The 26,565-nt window shown below is 37.8% G+C and overlaps 1 protein-coding gene across 5 annotated transcripts in view; it reads left to right on the top strand.

Moving 5' to 3' along the window:
- Positions 1-475: 475 nt before the first annotated feature.
- The window catches only part of Ptp10d (Protein tyrosine phosphatase 10D), a 33,748-nt gene continuing 7,658 nt past the window's right edge, over positions 476-26,565 (top strand). The window contains exons 1-12 of one of the 5 annotated variants that reach the window (XM_071775090.1): positions 476-3,335; positions 19,262-19,508; positions 19,801-20,076; positions 20,147-20,353; positions 21,088-21,441; positions 21,556-21,728; positions 21,813-22,176; positions 22,280-22,549; positions 22,661-22,969; positions 23,284-23,562; positions 24,066-24,475; positions 24,836-25,213. In XM_071775090.1, coding sequence (XP_071631191.1) covers positions 3,252-3,335; positions 19,262-19,508; positions 19,801-20,076; positions 20,147-20,353; positions 21,088-21,441; positions 21,556-21,728; positions 21,813-22,176; positions 22,280-22,549; positions 22,661-22,969; positions 23,284-23,562; positions 24,066-24,475; positions 24,836-25,213 — 3,351 coding nt within the window. In that variant the 5' untranslated portion in view covers positions 476-3,251. The remainder of the gene's footprint in view (positions 3,336-19,261; positions 19,509-19,800; positions 20,077-20,146; positions 20,354-21,087; positions 21,442-21,555; positions 21,729-21,812; positions 22,177-22,279; positions 22,550-22,660; positions 22,970-23,283; positions 23,563-24,065; positions 24,476-24,835; positions 25,214-26,565) is intronic. The other 4 variants (XM_071775092.1, XM_071775091.1, XM_071775093.1 and 1 more) reach the window with 4 other exon arrangements.

The raw sequence follows: 26,565 nt of genomic DNA, 5'->3' as shown, positions 1-26,565 counted from the left end.
TAAGAAAAGTTTCTTAAAAGGAAGCGTTGTCTATCTACTTTAGCGTTCCCATTATATGCTATATTTGCATATTTTACAGATACTATTTTTATAGATTTTATAGATACCATATTTAGTAGATTGCTAACAAAGTATTTCAAAAGATGAAATTAAATGCATCCATAGTAAATACTATGGATTATTCGTATCAAGATTGCAATATAAAAATAAAAAAGAATACATTCACGATTATAATCGAACTTAATTATTTTGCTCACAACATGTATCCGTGTCATCTAGCTACGCTACTGGGGTTCCTCGCACACAACTGAATCATTCTTGTTCGTACATAACATATACCAGGTACATTTATACAATGTATGCAACAAGAGCGAGCGAGAGGGAGCGATAACTAGAAAGGAAAGGCAGACCGTCAGTTGGTGGGAGTAGAGGCAGCGGATGCAGTAGTGATGGCGGCTGCGTTGGATAACCAGCCGGAGCAGGCCAGGTCGGAGGAGCGAGGGAGACGGGCGACGTGGGTAGGAGAGAGAGCCAGAATCGGAATGGAAAGACAGCCAGGTTGCCGGACGGGGTGGCAGGGGTGAGGGGCGAAGGCGAAGAGCGGCTTAGCCTGGCGCTGCCTCGGTCGTAGCCACGAGTGGAGTGTCGAGAGAACAACCGAGGTCCCGTTGGCCCTGGTGGTCGGCCCGCACCGGGTGAGGCGTCATGAAAGCGCGCCAGTCGACCGTGCGCACCTACAGCCGTATGAGAGCACGCTGAACGCTTCGTTTGCTGCCCATTTCCCGGCCCTTCCTCGCCGTCGCGCCTCCGTCCGTTTTCGGAGCACGACACGTTGACACGCGGCGGCGACCGGCGCATTGGCGCACCTCCTGAGACGTTTCCCAGTCGGATTCACCGGGATCGCAGGATGACAGAGGTGACAGGCGGACGTCCAGCTGGATCGGCGACTCCGCTGATGAACGAGATCGCGCGTTTAAGGGATGTCGCTCTCTTTCTCGTCGAGGAATCGTGATTGGGGCGGGTGAAGAAGCGCGGTCAGTGGCCTGGTTTCTGATTGACACCCTAGGGTGGTGACCTCGGATAAGGGAGACTCTCCTTTTGTGCTTTTAATTAGAAAGTTGGTGTTGTTTTACGGTGTTTATTTTGAAATCCGGGCTTCGTTCTCTTTTATGACGCGTGTAGCTCCTTCCTCGGTGGCTTAATGAGGGCCTAGGGAGCGGCAGAGACAATGGATTCGGAGTAATGCTCAGGTGTGTGCTCCTTTGTTAATCAAGACGGAGCGTTTGTATTCTTAAACTACTCGGAATCTCTTGCTTCTCATAATTTTCGTCCCGATGGATGATTCAGGGATAGCATCGTATCATTAACTGTGACGTTTCGCGCGGTGGTTCTTCTCACGCGTGATATTTTCGCGCGTGAATTGCGATAGAATAACGGAAGGAAGTCTCCTCGGTAAGTGGACGCATGAAACCGCAGAACGGTTTAATCTGCTCAGTACTAATCCAGCCATAACTCATATTTCATATAAAGTTTCCGTCGTGCGGTTGAACTTGTATTTCATCAGCCGGATGAAGCGAAGTCAAGATAGAAGAGATCTATTGGCAGCAGGACACACGTACGAGCTTGGTGTATAAAAAAGTCGGAATTATTGAGATTTTTAAAATTTTGTAAAATAAGGATCTCATCGTCGAACGACATAATTAAATATTATCGTGAAAAGACTAAAACAAAGTATATTGTATAGTGATAAGTGCAAGGAAAAAATCGATCGGGCACAGACCTTTCTCCGGACAAAATCACGCGTTTCCGATCACCGAGCAATCTCTCGGCTATTTTCAATGTTTTGTGAAGCTTGCTTCGTTACCTCATTGTTGTCACGTTGACCGCGCCGAAGGGTGCAACCCCTAGTTCGTTATTCCGTTCCACACTTCGGAGCATTCAAATCGCGGAGTAACGAAGGGAGGAAATTAATCCAGTCCAGAAATGATATCGCATATTTCGTTCGATAAATAGACAGATGCGATAGAGAGAAATGTATTTAAAAACGAGAGTATAAAATAGAAGTAAAAATAGCACAATATGTTTTCTTTATAAGAAAGCAAAGTAATTTTCTAATTCTTCTTCGGTTCGTTACTACATTAATGTATTATGTGATTTCTTTACGTCACATACTTCAAGAATAACATCGAGGAAGACAAAGGTGCCTGATGAGCGAAAGAACCGGTATTCTATTTAAGAACAACATGAAGAAAGGCAGAACAAAAAGACACGATACGTGCGAGAGATAAAGTAGAGAGGCACGCCTATTATACTTTCTTTGTTAGCATAGTCGTCTATGTATATGTACTGGTCGTTGACATACATTTTCGACGTCAGATAGATATCAAAATGTGAAAAGCAGCTGTAATAAAGTAATGAAAATTATATTAGATGTCTGTACCAATTAAGCTTCCATTTTCTAAAGTAATTTTATATGAAAGAAACATTGCGCAGCAATCAAATTGATGCAAGAAGCATTCCACATCTAGATAAAAAAAAAGAACAAAATTGAATGCGCGAAACTAAACCGACCTACTTCAATCCGGCACGAGGACTGTGCGATTTGTTGAAGCAGAATTTAATGGATAACACGCGCTAAGACACCGCAGGAAAATGATCCATTAATTTTTTTTTATTCCGGGAAATTTACATAACTCTGATGCACCTGACACAGCGGATGTGCCAGACCCGAGGAGGGGAGCCTGAGAACTAAGAGCAGCGACGTGCGAGAGTCGCGCATTAACCGAGTCATCGTTTCCTGGTGTTTTGGATTCGTGATAACGCGTTAGCTTCAGTCAAGCAGAAGGCTCGGCGACACGCGGCTCGCCGACTGATATGGCAGCAGCCGACCTTCCTGCCACCGCGATCCCTCGGCTCCTCCGCCATCGTCGCCGTCATTACCTCCGGCACCGGCGTAGCTGTCAAACAACCGAACAGGTGTTACCGCGAGGTACCCGGAGTGGGACACGCGATTTCTTGTGATACCACACGCACGGCGCGACTCGAAGAAGTAAGTCCTAGTGCCGTCGATCGATCGATGTGACACGCACATTCCTCGCGCATTCCTCGTTACTTAACTGGACGCCGAAGGTGTCTTCGTGGGTGTTATATTCCGTGAGGTGTCAGTGAGTGTCTGGGTGAAGGGTGGACCAAGAGCGACTGCTCCGAGAACAAGGAGGTTTCGACGTTGGTAGATTTCGCACTCATCGAAGATGACGGACCGTAAAGTCTTCTGTCCACAACCAGTATCCAAATTCAGCAGCATCCTTCTGCTGCTGTTGATTCTTTTAACCGAGGTGAGTGCCGATAACCACATGGATATGGGACATGTCGATAGAGTATTGTTTTACGCTAGAGACGTGGGTATTATAGCGCGAAGGACGCGCATTGGTAACATGCGTACATGTTTGTGAAATTATAAAATTGTTTCTTTTTTTTTATGCTTTCGAAAGCTGTATCGTTATTAATATTTAACTCAAATTTTCGTTATTTTAAATTTCCCTATAAATAATAAGATTTTTAATTCAAAATTTATCAGGCTAATATTTAACAATTATACCGTTTGAGCGTTTCACAATTTGTATGGAGTACTCAAGAATTACAGTTATACTATTACTTTCTATCATTCATTTATGCACTAATTCATTTTGAATGCACTTCATCTTAATTCTTCTTTGTCTTAGTGTGAAAATGATGGAGATTTATCGTCCTTGCATTATTTCACTGAACTTCTATTCTTACTATCACTGGGGCATATAGAGCGGTTAAATAATGATCTCGATCTAGGACATTCCACTCCGGAGAATGTCCTTTTACACTGAAACGTACATACTTGAGGCAATCTAGAGGCGATGACGTATAGAAGCGTATTGCATAAACTTGCAAATTTAAATTTATGAATTCGATATTAAGCTTAACATGCTGAATAAAAAACTTTTAATAAAAGTCAGCACAAATTAAAAGTTCACTTTCAAATTTCTTGATTAGTCTATACCATATGTGAATAATATAAAATTTTTAAATATGTTTGATACAATATTTTGGATCAATACAAATAAATAACAAATAGGTAAGGAAACATAAGGAATCTACATTAAATCGTTAGATTCATGTGTGGGCCTATTCTGTAACTCTTAACGACAGTTTCATTATATTGTGGTTGCGCAGCTTCTTTACCATATATAATATCTGCGCAACGCAAATATAACGATAACGAAACTATCGTTAAGAGTTACAGAATAGATCCACTGTTCACTGAAATTTCCGTCAAAAGAAGAGACTAGAAATCTGAACGTATACTCGGAAATAAGCGAAGAAATATATTAATGTCGGCGAAGAGATTATGTACTTTTGCGACAGATTGGAGTCAGAGTTTGAGTTCTGGTCAACTGATTGGTGAAGGGGAACGTGACCGACATCCAGTCTTCTTTGCTCGTTCGAATCGTATCTTGACATTGCGAAACACCGACTGGCTTTCTCAACCGCGAATACATTGCTTACTTCGAATGCCGATGTGTCTACTGACTCCTGTATCCGTCAGTACGGCGAATATCCAATCGTATTAGTGTCATTAGAATATATGTGTCTACTGCATACGTATTTTTTTTAAAGAAGAAACTCTCGGATGTAATAATAACTTATTTTCTCTCTCTAGCGTTAAATTAATGTTTTCAACTCGAACGGAACAAATTTCACTATTTTATTCGTTTTTGCGCAAGCACGACATTCAGTCGGACACTAGCGCAGTAGCGGATTAAAGAGGCTTAAGTGTCTGCCGTAGATAATCGAAATGATTAGTTGTCGGGATCGTTTGCCGATGGTTAGACCGCGGATTACGAGATTTTCCTCCCTCTCGGCGAGAGAGGATCTACCTTTCCGGGTAATTTAAATATTTAATGCACTGCAGAGTGCGGGAATTACGTAAATGAGTTTTTATTATCTCTCCGGGAGCTAGTGATTTCATTATACAACAGACGAACGGAGCGTTATGCGCTACGAGAATGTCATTTTTCGAAATAATACAAGATAATGCGTTCACGTGATTGCCACAACGCGATGCGTTTACCTGTGTAAAAAGATATTAATTTTTAAATTTTTTATTAGAGCTAAATTTATGATCACGTTTTGAAAAGTATTACATTAAATAATATATTTTGTTTCTTTGGATTGTACATTGGATATTATTATATTTATAAAACTTTATAGAAAATATAATGCAGAGATTGCTTCAAGATTGTATACAGATTCAATTATTTGTTGATTCAATAACGGGGAAGAAAGAGGATCACGGTTTATTATAGCTGTGAGTTACGGTTTATTGACTAAAGGAAAGTTTGGCGAAAGTACTTTGCGTCATACCTAATGAAGTTCATAATGGACAAAATGATCCGTCTAAATGTTCTATGTAACGAAAGGAAGCCAACGCCCATTTAACGACCGTTATATGATACTGTTCTACGCGAAATCGATTTGATATCAATTTCATTGCCATGGAACATCCTCTATTATCTGTTAGAAAAATTGATCATCGCTTTGTCATTAATCTTGATGTCTGTCTCACCGATATTACCATTGGAAAAATACAATAGACATTCTGATTGCAAAACTAATTGGACATAAATTATTTCCGGTAGAATGAAAAATAAAAAAAATTTTATCTACGTTTATATTTAGCTATATATCGAGAAACATACAAATCATTTATGTAACATCAAATGGTGTTGTTTTATTTGATCACAGAGTGAGTCATGCAAAGTGATAAGTACCCATGAAAAAGATATTATGTAATATATAAAAGATATATTCGTGCAACATATGGCCCCCAGCATTGATATCATCATATCGTATATATATATATGCATTTTGTGAAGGAAATACTTTCCATTTAGACACTCGTTAATTAAAATCCAGTAATTTTGTAAATCGAGTAATTAATCAAATAAATCATAAAATAAGTAACAAATTGTTAGCGATATTTCGAAATGCAGTCAATTTCGCAAAAGTATGAGAAATCGAGCTTACGTGAAACTATATTAATCCTTTTCTTGTGATAAAGTATTAATTAGGAATCTTATCAATCGTAAGTTTAATTAGCATAGCTATTGAATTAGCATAACATTATGCAGTAAGATATAAAGTTAGAATACACAGAACAAAATTGAATCAAATTTATAGTAGGTTTTAACTCTTCCAATGCTATTTCCAGTTCCACTAAGCTTTCTGTTCATAAATCCGCTTTGCGTGGTACTCTACATTATTTTTGCAACACGGTCAAGTACACCGAATGCTCGTTTATTTTACATCAACGTTCATCCATCGTTCGCAAAATTTACATCCGCTCTTCCGCTGAGAGAGTTAAAATTTTATAAACTACTGGGTAGAATCACAATGGGTTTCCGCTATACCGATATTCTTTTGCAGATAGATATAAATAGATGAATAAACTTTATAATTTCTTACGTTTTATTAAATTATTTTATTTTTTGCTACATATATTATTTTATTTTATTTTGCGACATACAAGTGCACAATAAGGCGTGTGCCCTATAAATTAGAAATTAATAATAAAACTAATAAGAATAATATTTCTTTTTAGGTAATGATTTGACTCGTATGATATGATTTAATTCAATTTTTCTGTTTTTTTTCGCGTGTCTCTATAGGAAAGAAGAGTGGGTGCGACAAAATCATGACATTATTGGCCCAGAATTCGAGGCTCATGACCGCGCTATATTAAACTCTTACCGCGGAGACCCTGTTCACCGAATGTCTTGCAAATAGCCGACGTCGTCATTTTTAAGTCGGACGTTACGCTACATATGCGATAAGTTACGTTGACAAGCAAGCACATCGTCGGTTAGTCCATCGCAAACAAAAAATCGTCTCCGATAGTTTCCCTATACTAATATGGAAGTTCTCGAGTCGGCATTTATAAAGCCAGTTTCATCCGTTTTATTTCGAATGAATATGCAGTTATCGGATATTTTTTTTGACTGAGTAGAGATCAAAATATTGGCTCGTTTAAATATTACGGGAAACGTGCGTGCTTTCTACGAAAACTTCATGCATACATATCTCGATTAAACACAATTGTATGCAATTATTCGGAATAAAAATAATGCTATTTAAAATATATACTCGCGTTATAAATTGCTTAGTTAATAGTTTATATAATGAGTTATTGGAATATTAAATAAACAATTAAGACAGTGTAGTTAATAATATAACATTTATTGCAATTATTATTGCAACCAAGTCTAATCTGTAATTATTACTAAATAAAGATAAAAGTCTATAAATATTAATTATCGTAAATATCTGAAGCGTTAAGAATAATAATGATTTAATCTATTAAAGTTTAAAACGACACTCGAAATAAGCCGAAGATAGTAGGCTTAATAATTTCTTTATTCCGTCACGGTTGCGGCTTACCGGAAACAGCGTCTCGCAAAGGCAAGGACAAGCCGCACGTGGTGCTCTGCTGAGTGTCAAACGACTACGGTTCATCCGGATGTGCGACTATATCCTGGACTAACCTGGGAAAATACGGCTGCACATGTTACGAAAATAGAGCAGACGGGAGAAATAAATCACCGTTCACTCGTCTAAGCCATATCCGAGGCCTTCAATCGCGTCTGGCTATCGTAAATGGCATGTGTAAGAATTAAAATTGAAACAATCCACAAGCACAAAAAAAAACAGGATTATTGAAATTATGTATAATACACATGTTAGCCATACTCTGATTATAGGTACTCGATAATACAAAAATATTACAGATGATAACAGATTGATGGAATTAAATTTTTATAGCATAGAAACAGATCTCACTTTCCCCAACTTTCTTCGTAATTGAGTTAAAAGCTGAAAGGTTTCAATTCAATCTAATTAGATAAATGTATAAGAAAGTAAACACGTAACATTTACATACATATTTTAAGTCTAAAATAAAAGATTTGAACAATTTATTCTAATCCGCAGAGTTTATGATCTTTCCGTCTTTGTTGTAAATCTTAAAAAACAAAGAATATGAATTTTACCTACATATATTTCTAATATTATTTATCATATAAAATATTAAAATCCATAATATTAAAAGATTTTTCTCATTAGTTTAACTTTGCTCGATCTTCACTTCGATCTTCCTAGTTTTAATTCTTAGTAATCGTTTACGTAAGTAACGATTCCGATATTTTCTTGAATATTGGATTTGACATTGTATTGTGAGATTCCTCTCTTTCTCTTTTTAAATTATCTTTTTATATAATCTATTCTTTATTGAACCGCAACTCTCATATTAATTTTCTCTGTCTCTATTATTAAACACTCGTAGATTGTGCTGTCAAAATCATGTAGGTACATTAATTGTAGAAATAACAAACTAGATTTATTAATATAAATTTTCCGCTTAACTCCATATATCATATTTCGGATTTTCCGCGCGGTTTCCTTTTATAGATAATTATTTACGTAATTAAATAATTTGTTATATTTTTGCTATCATCGCCATATAGATAATTAATATGTCAATTCTTAGCGATTATCTCGATGCTTCTCTAAAGCTGTTCAGTGCAAATAAACATCCGCGATTTTACTCACGCGTTTAATCCGTTTGTTCGTTCGTTTTCTCGCGCGTCGTGTAAAAAAGACCCGGAATAAGGGACAAAAATACGCGTGATGGTGTACTACGCACACGGTTCTCTGACGTCGTTGGGTATAAAAGAAAAGAAACAGCTTGGTGGCTTTTTTGGCGCATCCCGACCCATCCCTCTGCCTTCTGGTCGCATCCGCGTGAATACACTTGCAGTTTCACTCCTGCTTTCTCTCCTCGTTCTTTCTCATTGTTGCACGCATCCGTCCGAATGCATTTGGGTAAATTGTACATCGCGCTATTGAGAAAACCATACGCTTGACGTCATTCTGCTGTCGGTGGCATCTCTTTTGTGTTCAAGGATTGCAGTGGAAACGTTGTTGTGTTTTTTTTTTCAAGATCGCGTCTTAATTAAAGCGAGTTGTACCTTACATCCTGCTTCAGCCTACGTTGATTTATCCTATACGCGTCGATGTGATAGTAACTGCGATTTATACAGAAAATCTTCGAGTTTACCTTGTTGCAAAGATAAATGATGTTTATACGATAGGCAGTTAATTCTACAAAGATCTCTTATTGTTTGTGTATACATTCAATTTTCACAGAAAGTAACGGTTCAAGAAAGTAACGGTTGCGTAATTGTAACGATAAGAATTCTGTAAAAGAGTTCTGTGAGCAAAATTTTTGGTTACACGAAAAAAGAAAGTTAGCGCAGCATATTTTACTGTTGCAATCAATTTTGCCAATTATTGTATAAATAGCAAAAAATTTGATTATGAGTGCTAATTTACTGGAAAAATAATTTCACTAAATTTGCAAAATTATCTTATAATAATATTTTAATTCTTATTTTATCTGCAAATCGGCCACAGTGCTGTGACAATAAAAAATACATTTAGTAACTTTTTTTTACAAAACTAACAAAACGAGGTTCTGTTGTAATATCGAATAATTAGTAATGATAACGATCTTTGGCCGCTTTCACGTCAGATATGCAGTAGCAGCGATTTTTCGCTGCGATAACAAAATTCCTTTTCTCCATGTTTACGATGAAAAGAATGCTTTTTCTCAATTTTTTGCATTAATATATATTAATTACTATCGTATCGTAAGACCGTATTAACCTGATTCAATATCTGACAAAAATATCAAAAAACGTAAAAATATGCATTGCAGAAATTTATTTGCAGACGTAAGAAGTTCACGCGATTAAGTTCGTTTAATTGTGGGTGTGTTGATTAGAGCGAATCAAAACAGTTTTAGGTATATCGACACACAAATATTGTTACGTTTCTCTGTTATTTCTAAAGCCCAATTTCGCTAATTATAATTATAGCTAAAACATGTAGTAAAATACATAATTGAAATGAAATTATCGTATTAGCAAATGCAATTAACAAATAATCCATAGAATATTGTCGGTATGGTCGCATATATCTTTGTAGATGTTAATATTTACATAGATAGATAAATCATAGATAAATCCATTGGCAATTAAAAGTTAGAGTTACTTACCGTAAAGCACTGCAATAGTTCCCTCGTGCATTATTGTATTATTTGTCAAACTCATACGTCGTTATTAATTAAAAAATCTCCTTAAAATACAAAGGAGTTAATTTTTTAGGAATTTTAATTAAAGGTTTTGGCTGAACTTTTACAAATTCGCAGACACATTTACCTACTCAAAACGGCCATCCGGATGTAAAAATAGAAATCGCGATATCGTGTCCGAGAAGCGTTCATTTATCATGCGAATCATCAAATCCCGGATACATTAATTACTTTTAATTTATATTCAAAACATATAAAATTTTCTAAAAGATCGGCGATAATTGTTTCTAAACAGCTTTACAATACAAATTGCAATTTATATCATGATTGCTCATTAATGATGCAAAGTATTAGATACTATACTGTTATTTTAGTTAGATCGTTCAGTAATCTCAATAATTAATAATTCTTTATATATTAAAAATAAAATCTTAGATAATCTGCAATTATTTAACACAACAAACGGATTCATTAAAAATAAGTTAATTACCACAAATACATGTGAGTGTACAATTTTACAATGATTCGTAACGCTGAAAAGTTAAACGCAAAACTTTTGTGTTAGTTCACCCTAAGAGTAATATAATCACGAGAACGATGACGCAAACCTTAATTAGGCAAAGTCAGAAGTTGCGCGGCACATAAATGCGTCATGGATAGCCGAGAACACGCGTTTATGTCTAAATGAGTTTGCAACGACCAAGTTACAGCGAAGTGTATTCCTTTCTCGATTAAACGCATCAAAGTCCTATCCAGTGATACTATACTAGGGCCACGGCTTCTCGGCAACATGAGAGGTAAGGATGGAGTGGGAGATTGACTTGGCCACAGGACTGACAGGACAACAAAATAATAAAAGAATAACAACTACTCACCTCACGGTTGCTCCGCTGTCGCCCGATGCTTCCCAGGCCCCCTCCTCCTCTCCTCGATCTTCCTCCGTTGGTCCATTGTCGCACTCACTCACGACGTTCATGAACGAAAATCGACGATATCGTCTATTATTGATCGCGCGACACTGAAAGCACGGCACTCCCGGTATTAATCTCGCGACCACCACAACTGAAGTCTCAAAAAAACTCAGAGCATTTCTCAGATGTTTTTACAATGCCCTTCAAATATTTTTATTATCTCTATTTGGCTTTATTTAAACATTGAAACTTCTTATTTTACATGGTTTATACAATGGTTGTCCTTTTTAGAAAAGAATAAGCGCACAATAACTATGCTCCTTTGTTTCGCATTTGAAATCGCCACGATCATGCTAACGCAAATAAATCCGATAGGATATTATCACTGTGTGAGATATTGCACTCTCTAGACTTTCGGTACGTAGGTAGAGGCATCCAAGCCTGGCGAGCGACCTAACGATCACCTACAACGTCTGTATCTCGAGTTACGCAATCATCAATCACCTCGCGCGCAGGTAAATACTTTTTCACAGCGATTCGCCATGCAGAGACTCGAATTACCGTCGAGAAGCCGCAGGCATTTGGTAAACAGGAAGCGAGATCGTTAAGTGCACGCGGATCTTATCTAGGTTTATCCTACGGTGTACTGAATGCGCACCGGCAGGTGCACGTCGAATTGTTACTATGAAAAATATCGGATCGGGACGAAGATGGAATTTATGCAAATGCCATGTTATTGCCAGATGCATCTTCGATGCTATCATATCTTTTTTCTTTGATATAGCAACAACCAAGAGAATCGCAGCTATGAATAACTAATTGTAAGCGGCTCGAGATAAATCTTCGCCAGAGGCTGATTTACCAGATAAATGCAAACTCCTTCGTTATATAACTGATAGATTCGACGAATTGCAGTTATTTTTTGGCAGATATAATTGTCGCGTTTCGTGTAAATTACTTTTTTATTTCACGACAGTTGTAGTTGATGTTTCTCTCGGAAACTATTAGTACTCGCAGATAAGCTTGAGGTAGTAAATTCCTTTAGTGGAATGAAATTCTAACAATGCCAGCTATTACGAGAAAACAACATTTCTGCATTCGTTAGCTATTAATAATTACAATAAGTGATTTCTTTACTTAGTGTGCATCTCTGTTGTCGATGAAAACTTCAAGAACCAAAAAAAAAAAAAATACATTTCACATGCAGCAATGATGCATTTGCATAACATTTATATACATGTAAGAGCACAATGCGATTAGCATACCATTCACCTGATGCATCGTGGCTCATCTTCGATCTATAATTGCAAACATATGTCCAGCAATTTTTTGCTGACAAACAATTGTAATTGTTAATTATTTTAGGGTGCAGAAACATTGTCGCATTACACATATATATCAACGCGTATCTTTTCATGTTTATTTTTGTTAAATTTTAAGACAGAAAAAAAATTAATTAACAAATTAAATCTATAATGATTAATAAAACGCGGAATATGTTGAACGACGGCGAAATATTTTTCAATTTCTGTTTAACATGGAAACGTTTTCACAACCGGTCTTTTCTCGACCGGATCTTTTAGTTGTTCCTATAAAAAACGTCAAAGCGATTTGCCAAGCAATTAATGAAGCGTTATATTACGCTCGATATGACACGCCGCATTTATCATTTCTTTGGAAAGAAAAAATTGGCCGGACACATTATCGTAAAATACGTCGTTTGTTTTTAACATGTACGTGACATATTGCTCATTGGACAATATTATTTCGCCGTTGTTTTCCAGAAGCACATTTTTCGCTGCGTTCATCTCTCTCGAGGCTAACATTTCTACCGTTTTATAAGACGCTGTATTTTCGTTGTCACATGAGTGCAAGAAGAAATAATACTGAAAACAGATTATCGAATGCGATAGCTAAACATAAGCAACGTTATCGCTGCTCGGAATGTTACGAGCGCCTGGTTGATAAGGATTTTTCGTCGACGCTCGTATAATCGCATAGTCACCGACTTATCGTTTCGAGTATTAGTTTTAAATTCAACGATAAAAATATCCGGCAATTGTAAATAGATTGTGTGCTAAAAATATAAAAGCTATTCCGACGGGAATAAGAAATGTCAGGCTTGTCGATTTGCTATGTCGTTCACGTTGTGGAAATGCGATGACTGGCGAACGAGAGATTTTAACGCCGCGCATTGCGCGACCGAGGCGGGATTTCTGTTTAACAGTCCCGTCGCGTTTCCGATTTGCTCGCAGGCGGATCTCGACAACACGTCAGTGGAAAATTATCGTAATAATTCCGTTCCCAATTACGCGGTAATTGCATTACGGTCATTACCGACCGTTTTTTTTCTTCCTGCTGCGTCCCAAACGGCCGTTTCAGTGCCACGCTTCGTCAATGACGCGGACAATGTAACAGGATGATCACGCGACGCACGTTACATGCTGTAAAAGTTACATAATCAGCACAGAGAGAGAAAGAGAGAGAGAGAGAGAGAGCGCCGGATCGAAGCGTTAATGCAACGTCCGGCTATAAATTTACAGCTTTGCTTGTTTATGCGTGCTGGCGCAAGAAACGCTGCGCTTGTTCGCGGACGATACACCGGAATGTGGGTCGATTTGTGGTCGATCAAATGTAGACGTACAATACGCATCCGTGAGCAATTTACTGGCAGAGCGAATACAATGGAATATTCGCTGTACGTTCTAAAATGCCGCATCACACTCGGCAGAATATGTTGTAACGCTCGAAATTTTCCGAACGGTCGAATAATTCTTTTGCTCGGATTTTAAATTATACGAATTTTTCCGGAGATCGTAGAATACGTAGGTATTCGAAAAATTCAAATCCGTGAATAGTCAACTAAAATAGTAAAATAAATCTAGACAATATATTGTAAGAAAAAGAATAAAAAAAGTTATTTAAAGTAAACATTATTTTCTTTTGAATTTTCCTTGACATTTGATTCGAATCTTTGCGCATGAAGATTGAAAATCGAGTATTCAGTCATCCATTTTTATTTAAATATAGATAAACATTTACATTTCAAAGTGTTTTATTTTTTAAAAATTGTTTTTAATTTCTTGTTTAAATTCTAAGATGTATGTATATTTATAGTAATGTTTAGAAATGTATAAATCCGTTTTGAGACAAACGATCGATAACGGCGTGGAGAGTTTGTCACGCGAGACGTGCGTGACGTCGGTACAGCGATTATCTAAGAGCAACATGCATTTCATTATTATCGCTGATTTATCTCGCTGTTATAATTTAGTTGTCCGGCCATTAGCAATTAAAGTACTCTCGTTTAATTAATCACGCTCTATTAATTATCGTGAAGCGCGGCTTGCGCTATTTATATCATAATTTTCCGAATAGTGAACATTATAAATAGCTTTTGCAGTAGCTTTTTCCATCCTGGTGCATTGTAAATACCCGCATCACACATTTTTGTGACATAAATATTATCGCGAAACAGATAACGGAAGGCAGTTAGACTCCAGCAGAGCTTAAAAAGATAACGATATATATGTAATTGTTTAAAAATAGACATGAGGACATTGAGTGGCGATTAAAAGGGAAGAAAGGGAAGGCCATCGGTGCACAAATCGAACAAGGTCGTGCAACAGGTTTTGCAAGGGGTAAAAATGGCGAAGCACGCAAGCTACTTAGTTAGAATCTCCCGAGTGCGCATTCGAAACGAGTGCCTTTCTTTAGTTTCTTTGTGTGAATAAAACGTTCGTTGGATTTACGATATTATACACTGAATATTTTCCTGAGTGCGCTCGTAACAAGAACATGGAGAAACGAGATGATAGCGCACATCTTATATTTATATGTTTTGCAAAATTAGCAAACGAGAAAACACATTTTACGTACGAAATATCTGTTGCCGCCGTTATTTTGTGGGCTCGTAAGACGGCCTCATTTTTAAAACCGCCGCTGTAAGGACAGCCTCGGGACGTTTATTTTGTTCCCAACGTTGTTTGCCTACGTTTAAGCTTGGAATTTTTTCCGAGACTCGTCGGCTTGTCCGCTGCACGATATTCTATGCACGATCACGTTCTCACTTATTTACGGATTCGGAGCCCGTTCGTGAACCAGAATGCGTTTCACACATTTCTACCTTTGATACCTTCCTAGCTTGTGACTGAAACAAAGGAAATATCGGATTTCTGTCGCGCTATATCGACTGTAACCACCTGCCGTTCGTAAGCTAATGCGTAAAATGGTACAAAATGGGATTTCGAACAAGAATTTATCTCACCCTTATAGTCTCGGCACGAGACAAAGCAAAGTCGAGGGCATTTACCTGAGAATCTCTCATTTTTATATTATCCCTAGCTAATACTTTTGTTACTAGCCTCATAAATAATTCTTGCTGATAGAAATTTTACGAGAGAAGAGGAAATGACGATACACACCGACAAAGATAATGCATGATACGAATGTGGTAGAGGAGGCAGTCAGTTAATTCCGATGTTGACATAATGCACCGGAAGGCGAGTAATCATGATTCATCACGCTTGCTATACTTATTTTATTGAAATCGATATTATCTTGCATGAGCTCTTGAACAACTTGTTTAAAAATTATGTCAATATTTTTGTGAAATAATATTTTAATATTCAAGAAAACAAAGGTTCTCTCTTTCGATTATTGAAACGTTACGCATAACATAGAAAAATTAAAATTTTGTAAAAGGATCTTTCGAGGCAACTCAATCTTATCATATGAACAGATTTTTTTGCACATGGCCCGCTTGATGTCCATTTAAAAGGAAACTTATTTAGTACTCTAATAATAGGATACCAAGGCAGATAAGACAGGGTGACGGACAGCGAATCAGCTGCGAAGTGTCACGGACGCGACGTTGATGGGGTGTCACGGACACGTTACTTCCACCTCTTCCACCTACTTCCATGTACTACTACGTTGAACGTGAACGAAAACCACTCGCAAGGTCGGAAATACGCTAAGGCGCGTGACAACGGTCAACCGGAAGTGACGCACGTGCTAGACCTCAAACATAGCGATCGAGAGCCACGCATACTTCACGGAAAGTTGCTGGGTGCTACTTTCTACTTTCAAAATCTTAACTGGAAGCAATAAGCCGCGCGTCGTTGCTACTTAAACCAAACATTGCGGTAAAATGTGGTAGAAAACATAAAAATTGCTTTAAAACTGGACGCGGATAGAAAGAAATGTCGAAATATTTTTTAAGCAACATATTGAAGTGATGATATAGATATTATAATTTAAACTTTCCATAATACTTCAAATTCTTCAAAATTTGATGTGGTTATATATAGAGAGAAATGTCGAAGTATTTTTAAAGCGATATATACGCGATATATGGATATTCTAGAATGCAGTCTTTTTCTTTTCACGACGATTTACTTAATAATGCATAAATGCAACTACGTCGGTTCACCCAACATTATTTGAGAATTTCGTGACAAACAGATATGTGTAATGGAATAGGTCTTGCCAGATATGTTTTACATTGCGATATTGCGTGTCATACAATGATTTAATCGTAATATAATTACATTTGCAAATTTTCTTTTTCTCGAACAATGTAAATACGTAAATTGATACTTGTGTATTACTCATATAAATTTTCAAAGGATTGAGGTAAATGTATTTTAAGTACTTTTTAAGTGCCAACGACGATTCTCTTTGCAAATGCAAAATGTACTTCTGTAAAAAATGTAAACATCCCTTTTTACCACGACGAATAACTAAATCTCTCATTATTAAATTTTTTCCTCACTTTTTGTATAAAATGCACCGCATAATTCACCACGTTGTCGGCATGCCGCGTTTAATCATCGCGCGGCAAATATCTCCAACCGCGAAGTGAATTTATTTCCTTCGAAGCACGAGGCAAACGAAATTCTCGCGTGCCTCAGCCACGTATTTTCCGATTATCTCTGCCAAGCCGGCATGCTATTCGTGCCTTCTTTGTACAATTAGGAGTTTTTGTCGTCGTCCGTGTCGACGTCAAGCGCGAGGGATAGGCCGCCTGTGGGGGGTATACGATTGAGAGAAACGAAGGGAAGGTGGGAAAAGAGACGTTGCGTTAGAGGGAGATAGAGCAGGGATCAATATGCACCTCACTGTCGCGAACGGTTGTAGGAAAAGATATTTCATCACTTTAGACCTGAATGGATGTTGAAAGATTCATCGTAATGTTATCAATAGTCCAAGCTGATCAAGTTGCTTTTGAGTTTTTGTTTATAGGGCGTGATTTATTAATAAGTTAAATGTCAAATTACATTAAGACTTATTGAGAAGCCAAGAAATTTATAATTTTCCTTTCTCACATCTCAAACAATTTCCCGTCATGCCAGTTACAAATGGATATTGATGACTGGCAAATTGTTCCTCCAACAACCTTAATCGATATCTGATTACTGCGATTTTTCCCCATGGTACCGCTTTTTATATTCTATATACCACAGATTGATTTGCGTTCAATTCGTTGTAATATTCAATATTTAATAAAAGAAATTATATCTTGGGAATTTTACCTAGCGATATCTTTTCTTACAAATAAAATTTTCCTATTGGATATTGGACGGTACGGACGGTACGGTATATTGGACATCAGCTCCAGTGAGCTCTCTATTACGTGTCAACGACAGCGTTATAGGTTTGCGGTGCGCTATCTTTCCCACGTCTGGGAACGCGTTGGCTCTCAGTATATATGTCGTGCACACACATATGCTGTCTGTCAGTAGTTCATAAAAATTCATAGCTATGAGTAGCCGCGAGTACAGCCATTTAAAATCAACATACCGTTTGCGTCATTTCCCACAACCATCATTTCAATCTTTCACATCCAACTGACAATGAGATATTTCTGATATCAACATAGGTTGAGTCAATTTTTCTTCGATTCACAAAAACTTCGCGCACATATTGTTATGCCATAAATTTGACAAAATAACGTCTGAATGGCTTTCAAAAATTTTTATTTGAAACGATTTAGTGACTAAACGCGTGCTGTAGACACGCGGTTGGAAAAATGGACAAAAACGTTTGGTACAAGGGACTGGACGGTCGTGCATTCGCAAGTTAATGGCCAATATTTCGCGGTGGAGAAAGCGAAGCGCTGAACGGAGGTCGTGAGCCTCGTTAAAAGCCGTCCATAAACTTAGAGTTGTTTCACACTGTGGGAATCACGATATCGCGCGAGTATCAGACGTATCGAAACGAATAACCGTTACTATATGTGAGAGAGCACAAGCCTCTTGCTATCATAGGTATTATCTTTACATCGACGGAAATAAAAATAGATGAGGGATCGATGACGCGATAAATGACCCTCTTTCAGTTTCTTGATTATCTTTAAGGATGGAACCTTGAAATCCAAGATACATCGCTGATTTATAACGGTCCTTACTCTAACACGAGCTCGACTCACGGATCACGGTTACGACATTGCGTGGTGAGGCCGTAAAAGCATACAAGCGTCGAGATGAGTACGAAACAGTTAGACGTACGCATGTTCTCATAGAACCAGGTTGTTGCATAAGGACACCGCATAATCCAATTCTATTCAAACGTAATCGAATACCCCTTTGTACCTTGCTCTATAATTAACTTACATGTACGCATGTGGATCAAATTATAAATTAATAACGCACATACACGCGGAGGAAAGGAAATTTGCCGTTGCAGCAGAATCGGGTTACTGCTACTTTATATTCGACGTGAAACGAATTAAATTTTCTATCAATTATTTGATATTACAATCCAAATTTATTTTCTTAGTAAAATAAAAAAAAATTTACCGCGTAAATTTGTTCGCGAAAACTTAGATCTGCGGTAAACAAAAATTTAATTTGCTGACGAAATATTCTAGCAAATGTATTTTATTATTTTGCTGATAAAATAAAAATCAATTTGTTTTAGTGAAATAATCTAAAGTATCAGGAAAACTATTTTCAGTAAATAAAATTAGTATTCTCTGAACATTTTTGCTGTCCAAGAATAGCAAAATTTAATACGATAGCATGATATACGTTTCATTAGTTTCTTTCTTTCGTGTACAAAGCACGTTGTTCATTATACAAATTTTATGTTACTGCGGAAGTATTAATTACACAAATGATGATACGAGCGTGCGAATTAACGGCGGTTTCTGTGTGTTTCACCTTAGGTCACATACTCGGCCGATCTCGCGATCGAGATACCAGGCAATCTGAGCCAGGGTGGTTCCTGGTACCGTTTGGATTACAGCCCACCCGTCGGCTCTCCACCGCCGAACACCACCATAGCCGCCACTGACATCGGTGATGTCATAAAGTTCAGGGACGGTCTGCCTGGAACGAGATATGAGTACTGGCTGTACTATAGCAACAGCACTCTTCACGATTGGCTGACGTGGACCGCGTCAATCACAACACGTATGATAACCTGATTCTATTTAACGCGATAATTATCTTTAACAGTATGCTTTTTAAAGATATAACGATATAAAATTAAGTAGAACGCGTTTCATTAAATATGACTACTTGTTTTTGTAGCTAATTATCATCTAAGTGCTTTACATGTGATTTTACTTTTATAATTAAAAGTAAATTTATAAATTAACGACCGTATGAGTATAATTGCAAGCGCAAAGTCACAGACAAACGAACAGTTCCCCGATTTGCCGAGCCTTTCTGGAGAGTCAATTAATGTAATTAAATTTATTAGCACCCGATCCTCCGTCAAATTTGACGGTATCAGTGCGAAATGGAAAGACCGCGATCGTATATTGGTCGCCTCCGGCCCAGGGGAATTATTCCGGTTTCCGGTTGCGGACGCAGAGCTTTAGTGATACCGGAAATCCCAAGACCACCGTCATCCCTGTTGACTCGGTGCCCTACACACTACGTGATCTCACGCCTGGTGCCACGTACTCGCTTCAACTCTTCACCGTACTGGACGCAAAAGAGAGCGTTGCTTATACCAGCAGGAATTTTACGACAAGTATATAAATATCTTGAGAGTTATAAATGTTTCGTAAAGATCGATGTATCTAGCGTTGGGTTATTTGTAGAACCGAACACCCCGGGAAAGTTCATCGTCTGGTTCAGGAACGAGACGACGCTGCTGGTGCTATGGCAACCGCCTTATCCGGCCGGGATATACACACACTACAAAGTTAGCATAGATCCATCTGACGCGATAGAATCCGTTCTCTATGTGGAGAAGGAAGGCGAGCCACCTGGTCCTGCACAGGCAGCTTTCAAAGGACTTGTTCCAGGTCAGCTATTTGCTATCATGTAATCGTACGCGCATATTTTGGAACTTTCAGACACACCAAATTCTATTACATGTTTCAAAATATATTACATTCCGTGAGAAATTAATCTTGAGCAGAAATTGTGTTTCAAGTTGCAAACAAGTAATTTTCATGTTGTTTGCGCATCAAAGTCAAATCAACTTCATTCCCTCTTTCTAGACACACGAAACGGAGCTACCTGAAGTAGAATCGCAGAGAAAGTATGCATCTGCTGTAAATAGAGCAGTGCATGAGTTGCAAGACGAATAAATTTCACAAATTGTATCAATATTTATCTTTTCTAACATTAAGAACAAAATTAAGATCTATTTATTTAATAGAACGTAAACAGACTTGTCAAAGAAAGTTTCTTATTTTAGAGATTATAATTTATTTATAAATAACAGAATTAATTACAAAAGTACTTGTTTTATTAACTTGTGTATTAAATGTTAAATTTTGTTGTCTATATTTAATTCGCCTGATTATATAAACACGCAATGGAATTCGTTATCACAATTAGTATGTGCTTCTTAGAAAGCAGTAAAATAAAAAATTGTGCAATAGGAAAAAACCTGATGGCAAAAGATCGAAGAGAAACTACTTGATTCTGAAAAAAACGTTTTTCAAAATATAAAAATAAATTTATTACTCTTTTTAAAATAAAGTAAAAGTTGCGTTTTATTCCTCTAAATTGTTTGCATTTCCGGTTACAGGCAGAGCGTACAACATTTCCGTTCAGACCGTTTCCGAGGATGAAACGTCTGCGCCCACCACGGCCCAATATCGTACGGTACCACTGCGTCCACTCAACGTGACCTTCGACAAATCCTCCGTGACATCGACTTCCTTTCGTATGTTTTGGAACCCTCCCAACGGCACATCTGAGTTCGACAAGTATCAAATATCGCTCGGTAGTAATCGAAGGCTTGCGCCGGTTACGCGAAACCGGGACGACGAGAACAGATGGGAGTTCAAGGACTTGGAGCCCGGTAAAACATATCAAGTGGTGGTGAAGACGGTTTCTGGCAAAGTCACCAGTTGGCCGGCCAGCGGAGACGTTACTCTGAGTACGTGTTCATTGCTTATTCGTTAATATGTACAGTACTCGCTGAAAATAGCGCGCGCAATTATTTATTTACATTACAGCTGCATTGTTTCTTCATTCTTTGTTATATTTATAGAGCCGCTACCTGTTCACGACCTCAGGGCAGTGATCGATGAGAAAACTGGTATGGTAGAAGTCTCTTGGAGTCCAGAGAATTCAAGTACGCAGGATAGTTACAAGCTACAATACCATGAAGTGGAAACATCGATTGGCGGTGATAGTAACACTTTGACGACTGATAAAACAAAGGTGAGCGTATTGTTAAATGAGAAAAATCCTGTACAGCCTTCGTTTCTTTTATATATCTTTCTGAAATAATTGTTAAATTGATAGGTCACGCTGGAAGCTCTGCTGCCAGGTAGAAATTATTCCATAATAATTCAAGCAATTAGCAATAAAGTCGAGTCAAACGAAACCGTCCTGTACCAAGCGACACGTCCTGCTAGTCCTGTAATTGAAGATCTGAAGCCTATTGAGAAGGGTTTAAATATTTCCTGGAAAAGCGACGTCAATTCTAAACAAGAGAAATTCGAAGTAACCCACAACAGAAATGATACTGGAGAGAGTGCAACCACTCTGACTACGGAATCGCATATTGTCTTGGAAGATCTTTATCCTGGTGCAGCATATGAGGTCAAGGTCTTTGCCATTAGCCATGGACTTCGAAGCGAGCCGCACGATTACTTACAAGCCGTCTGTAAGTAATAAATTTAATTAGTTCCTTACGTTATTGCTTTTCATTCAACATCGTTCGTGGAATTTTATTTAATTTATTAACGATTCATTGAATTATTTTTTAGTACCTCATCCACCGAAGAATCTCAGTATCGAAAAAGTCACGAGCAACACCGTTGTTGTGCATTGGGAAGCGCCGACGGATTCGATATTCACCGAATACTCCATCAGATATCGTACGGAAGATGACCCCAGGTGGGTCAAACTCCCCAGCGTGCGCGACACGGAAGCGGAAGTGGCGGATATGACGCCCGGCGAGAAATATACTATCCAAGTGAACACCGTCAGTTACGGTGTCGAAAGTTTGTATCCGTTACAAGTGAATCACACAGTCAGTAAGTATATCGTGAATTATTACATAATTTTTTGATAATGATTAATGATAGTAACTGAAATAAACAGCGATTTGAAACTCAGACTTACAATGTATCGCCTTGTCATTTTAGGGCCTAATCCAGCTCTAAATATCACTCCGGTTATCGATTCTACCAATGTAACTCTCGAATGGCCGCGGCCTGAGGGTCGTATTGAGACCTACGTTATAAGATGGTGGCCAGTGGAGAACCCAGAGGATTCCAGGACGAAGAACGTCAGCGAGACCAACGATGTACCCGATATCAGTTTCGAAGAGAACGCTGTGCAAACCGAGAGGATCCTGGTGAGCGACCTGATGCCTGGGGTACAGTACTTCTTCGTCGTCTACACGATCTCGTATGATCTAGTCAGCGACATCACCAATTTAACCACGAGAACGAGTGAGTACATCAGCTTCACTTGTCAACGATGATGAGCGAAGTTATATTAATCCATTATTTTCCGCTGTTTAACAGCTAATTAACAAATTTCGCATGAATGCTAATGGATATACGACATCCTAACTGCCAGTTATTAATCTTACTCATATTATCATGTGCTTTCCACTACATATTTCTACTACATTCGTTTGTCAGAATTTTGTATCTATACTTAACGATTTCGTTCGAAGTCTGACGGGCAGTTAAGGACGTGATTAAGATCATGGTAGGTCGACTGGTAACTAGGCAAACAAAAACGAAACTTTGAAATCTAGTGCCCCTGATCCAGTCCGAAGTCGTCGTAGTGGTCGATCGGGATCAACCAGGATCATTGACGTTAAGATATACACCGACGCCGATTCAGTCTTCAAGGTTCAATCTATACCGGTTCAGGATTAGCGATGAGAATAACACCACGAAGGAGCGTATGGTGGATGACGTTGACACCAAGGTTTCATTTGTTGGATTAACACCTGGAAGACTGTACAACGTAACTGTTTGGACAGTAAGCGATAATGTGGAGAGCAGACCTCTCCTCCGGCAAGACCGACTCTGTGAGTATCCACGCGGTACAGCGTGTGTTAAAACAATTCTCGAAGATTAAACGCTAATGTAATTGATACACGAGTGAACGTTGCATTTGCTTAAATTGTTGTTGTAAAGTAAAAAGGGATGGAATTTTTTATTCCGTATCTAACGTAACGTACTTAAAGACCGTACGAATTTACAAATAGTCCACTTAAAAGCGTGGTGCCATTATATTTTCTCTCTTAAAATACTATACCTGCGTATTGTTTTGTGATATAACATCGTAATTATTTTAATGATAACTGTGAAAAGATCGCAGTGAAGGAATTAAATAAAAATAATAATATGACATTATAACATTTCGTACTTTCTTTCATATCGACAATATTTCTATAGCAGCCCTAATATCTACTTAATAGATGTTTATATGCACAAATAAAAATCTTCTTTTAATATTTACGTAAAAACGATCAGGCACTCGTTTTATACTATAACTTTTTATTAGCCCGAAGATAAATATGACTTTTAGATCCTGAACCGATCACTGCGATCCACGCGATTGACGTAAATGATACGAGGATCACCTTGACCTGGGACATCCCGCACGGAGAGTATGATACTTTTGAAGTACAGTACATAAATACGGAAGGAAACTATATCCAAAATATAACCTCGGTCAACGTGATTACCATCTTTGATCTGAAGCCGCATAGAAATTATACGTTCACATTGGTTGTACGTTCGGGCACAGAATCCTCTTACTTGAGAGTCTCAAATCCGCTCAGCGCCAGTTTCACTACCAGCGAATCGTATCCAGGAAAAGTGGAGAAGTTTCATCCTATCGACATTCAACCAAGTGACATCAGCTTCGTATGGTCTCTGCCCAGCCAGGAGCAAAATGGCATCATTAGAAAATTCAGCATCACTTACGGTTTAGAAGTAAGATTCCTTTTTAAATATGAGAGATTTGCGTTTACATACAACTTGAAAAAAATTCGGTTTGAATGTACACCTTTGACTGAAAATTGGTGTTTTCTATCTTATTATTGTTTGTCTTAATACACGTTATTGCGATAAATATTACCACAGAAACGCGGTGACGATTTGTCACGACGATTATAATCGTTGCTACGATTATAATCATTGCCAGTACAGTCGATTAAATTCTTAATTGAATTGAAAAAAAAAATACCTGAAACGTATCGTAACGGATGAAGCTATTTCGTATTTCTTCATGCGGTAAAAAATATGTCATGCAACGCTTTAAATTACACGGATGTTTTCTCGCGGTTCCACCAGGGTTCGACTCACACCCAGATGCAGGACTTCAGGCCGAACGAGTTTCGTGGTGTTATCAAGTCTCTCATACCTGGCAAGACCTATATCTTCCGGATTCAAGCGGAGACAAAAATCGGCTTTGGTCCTGAGGTGAGCTGGAAGCAGAAGATGCCGATATTGGCGCCGCCGAAGCCATCCACGCAAGTGGTGCCAACCGAAGTCTGTAGAAGTAGCACGACAATCCAAATTAGGTTCAGGAAAAACTACTTCAGCGAGCAGAATGGCGCGGTCACGTCGTACAGTATCATCGTTGCCGAAGACGATAGCAAGAACGCTTCTGGACTGGAGATGCCCAGTTGGAGAGATGTCCAGGCCTACAGCATTTGGCCACCCTATCAGGTAAACTTTGTTTTTCATTTATTACATAGTCTCGATAGTCGTAATTACGAAGCATGCCGATTTAATTGAGATAAAGTAGTTTTTTCACAAGATTAAAATATTCAGACATCGTATCGAATTTCAAACTATTCTTAAGATGAACGAATATACGGCAGATTTTAAAATATTATGTGATATAAATATTTTAAAGCTGACGCAGGATTAAATTTAAATAACAAAATAAATGCGCGGTAAAATGGTTTTATTGCTTAACAGCGTCATTCTCGATTCAATGCATACAAAATATGCCAAGAGAATAGGCAGTAAAAAGAATCGTTTAAAATAATTAATGCAGCAGATTATGACACGCTGTACTTATTGACTTGCAAGATCATGGACAATTGTCGTAAAATGTATGCGTTATGACGTAGATTCGCAAACACATATAAACGGCCCGCGAGCTGCGAACAGAGTGTTATGTGTGGAATGAAGGATACGTGTAATCTAGTTGCGATCTGAAACTGCAATGACGCAGATGTGGTCACACCGTGACATGGACATTTTAAAAAGTTAAATCGTAGAATTGTATTTAACTGTCTACACGTTGTTGTGATCGCGGAGAGAAAAGCAGTGCGTGTGTGTGAACCGAATTTAATAAAATTTAAAAAAGGATGGTGCACTCTGAATTTACGAAACTTTAAATGTATTTTAATTCGACTTCTTTATAGCATTAATTATTACCAGACCTCGAATTATTATCTATTCTCTCACTTATTTGAAAATAATGTACAAAATTGTAAAAATATAATACAGATTGTATCAACTTTGAAAATTACGGATTGTTCAACGGATATTAAGTTAATCGTCTGCGGTCTCTTATGGCCGATTCTTCGTATTCTTCGATATTACCAATGTTAACGTTCTATTAAAGAAACTGCGTAGCAAAGTAAAAGTAAAGTCTATCATGGAATGTATGGCACCGAAAATTGTGATCAAATTTTAGTTATGAAATTCAGAAGCTATGAACATGGATATTCTGAACGGCTTAATTTCGAACACCAAGAAGATGATTATGCAGGTGTTTATAAAAACGATATACATATACGCGTTCTGTACATATATAGATAAATTCGTAATCATAAAAAGGTAGTTGTCTCATTTAGATATTTTATTTTGATTTTTAGCAAAACTTAATAAAAACGAGCTTTACGATAAATAAATTAAGAAAACGATTGATTTAATTAACACTTAAAGAGAAATTGTGTCAATTATTATTATATTATTTACTAGATTATACGATGATATAACGGAATAGAGATGTATAATGTCTATCTATTATTTCAACGTAACTATCAAGCCACTGTTAATTATTT

Source organism: Temnothorax longispinosus, chromosome 4 (genome assembly GCF_030848805.1).
Source record: "Temnothorax longispinosus isolate EJ_2023e chromosome 4, Tlon_JGU_v1, whole genome shotgun sequence".
Taxonomy (NCBI): domain Eukaryota; kingdom Metazoa; phylum Arthropoda; class Insecta; order Hymenoptera; family Formicidae; genus Temnothorax; species Temnothorax longispinosus.
This window is presented reverse-complemented; position numbering and strand designations above follow the sequence as displayed.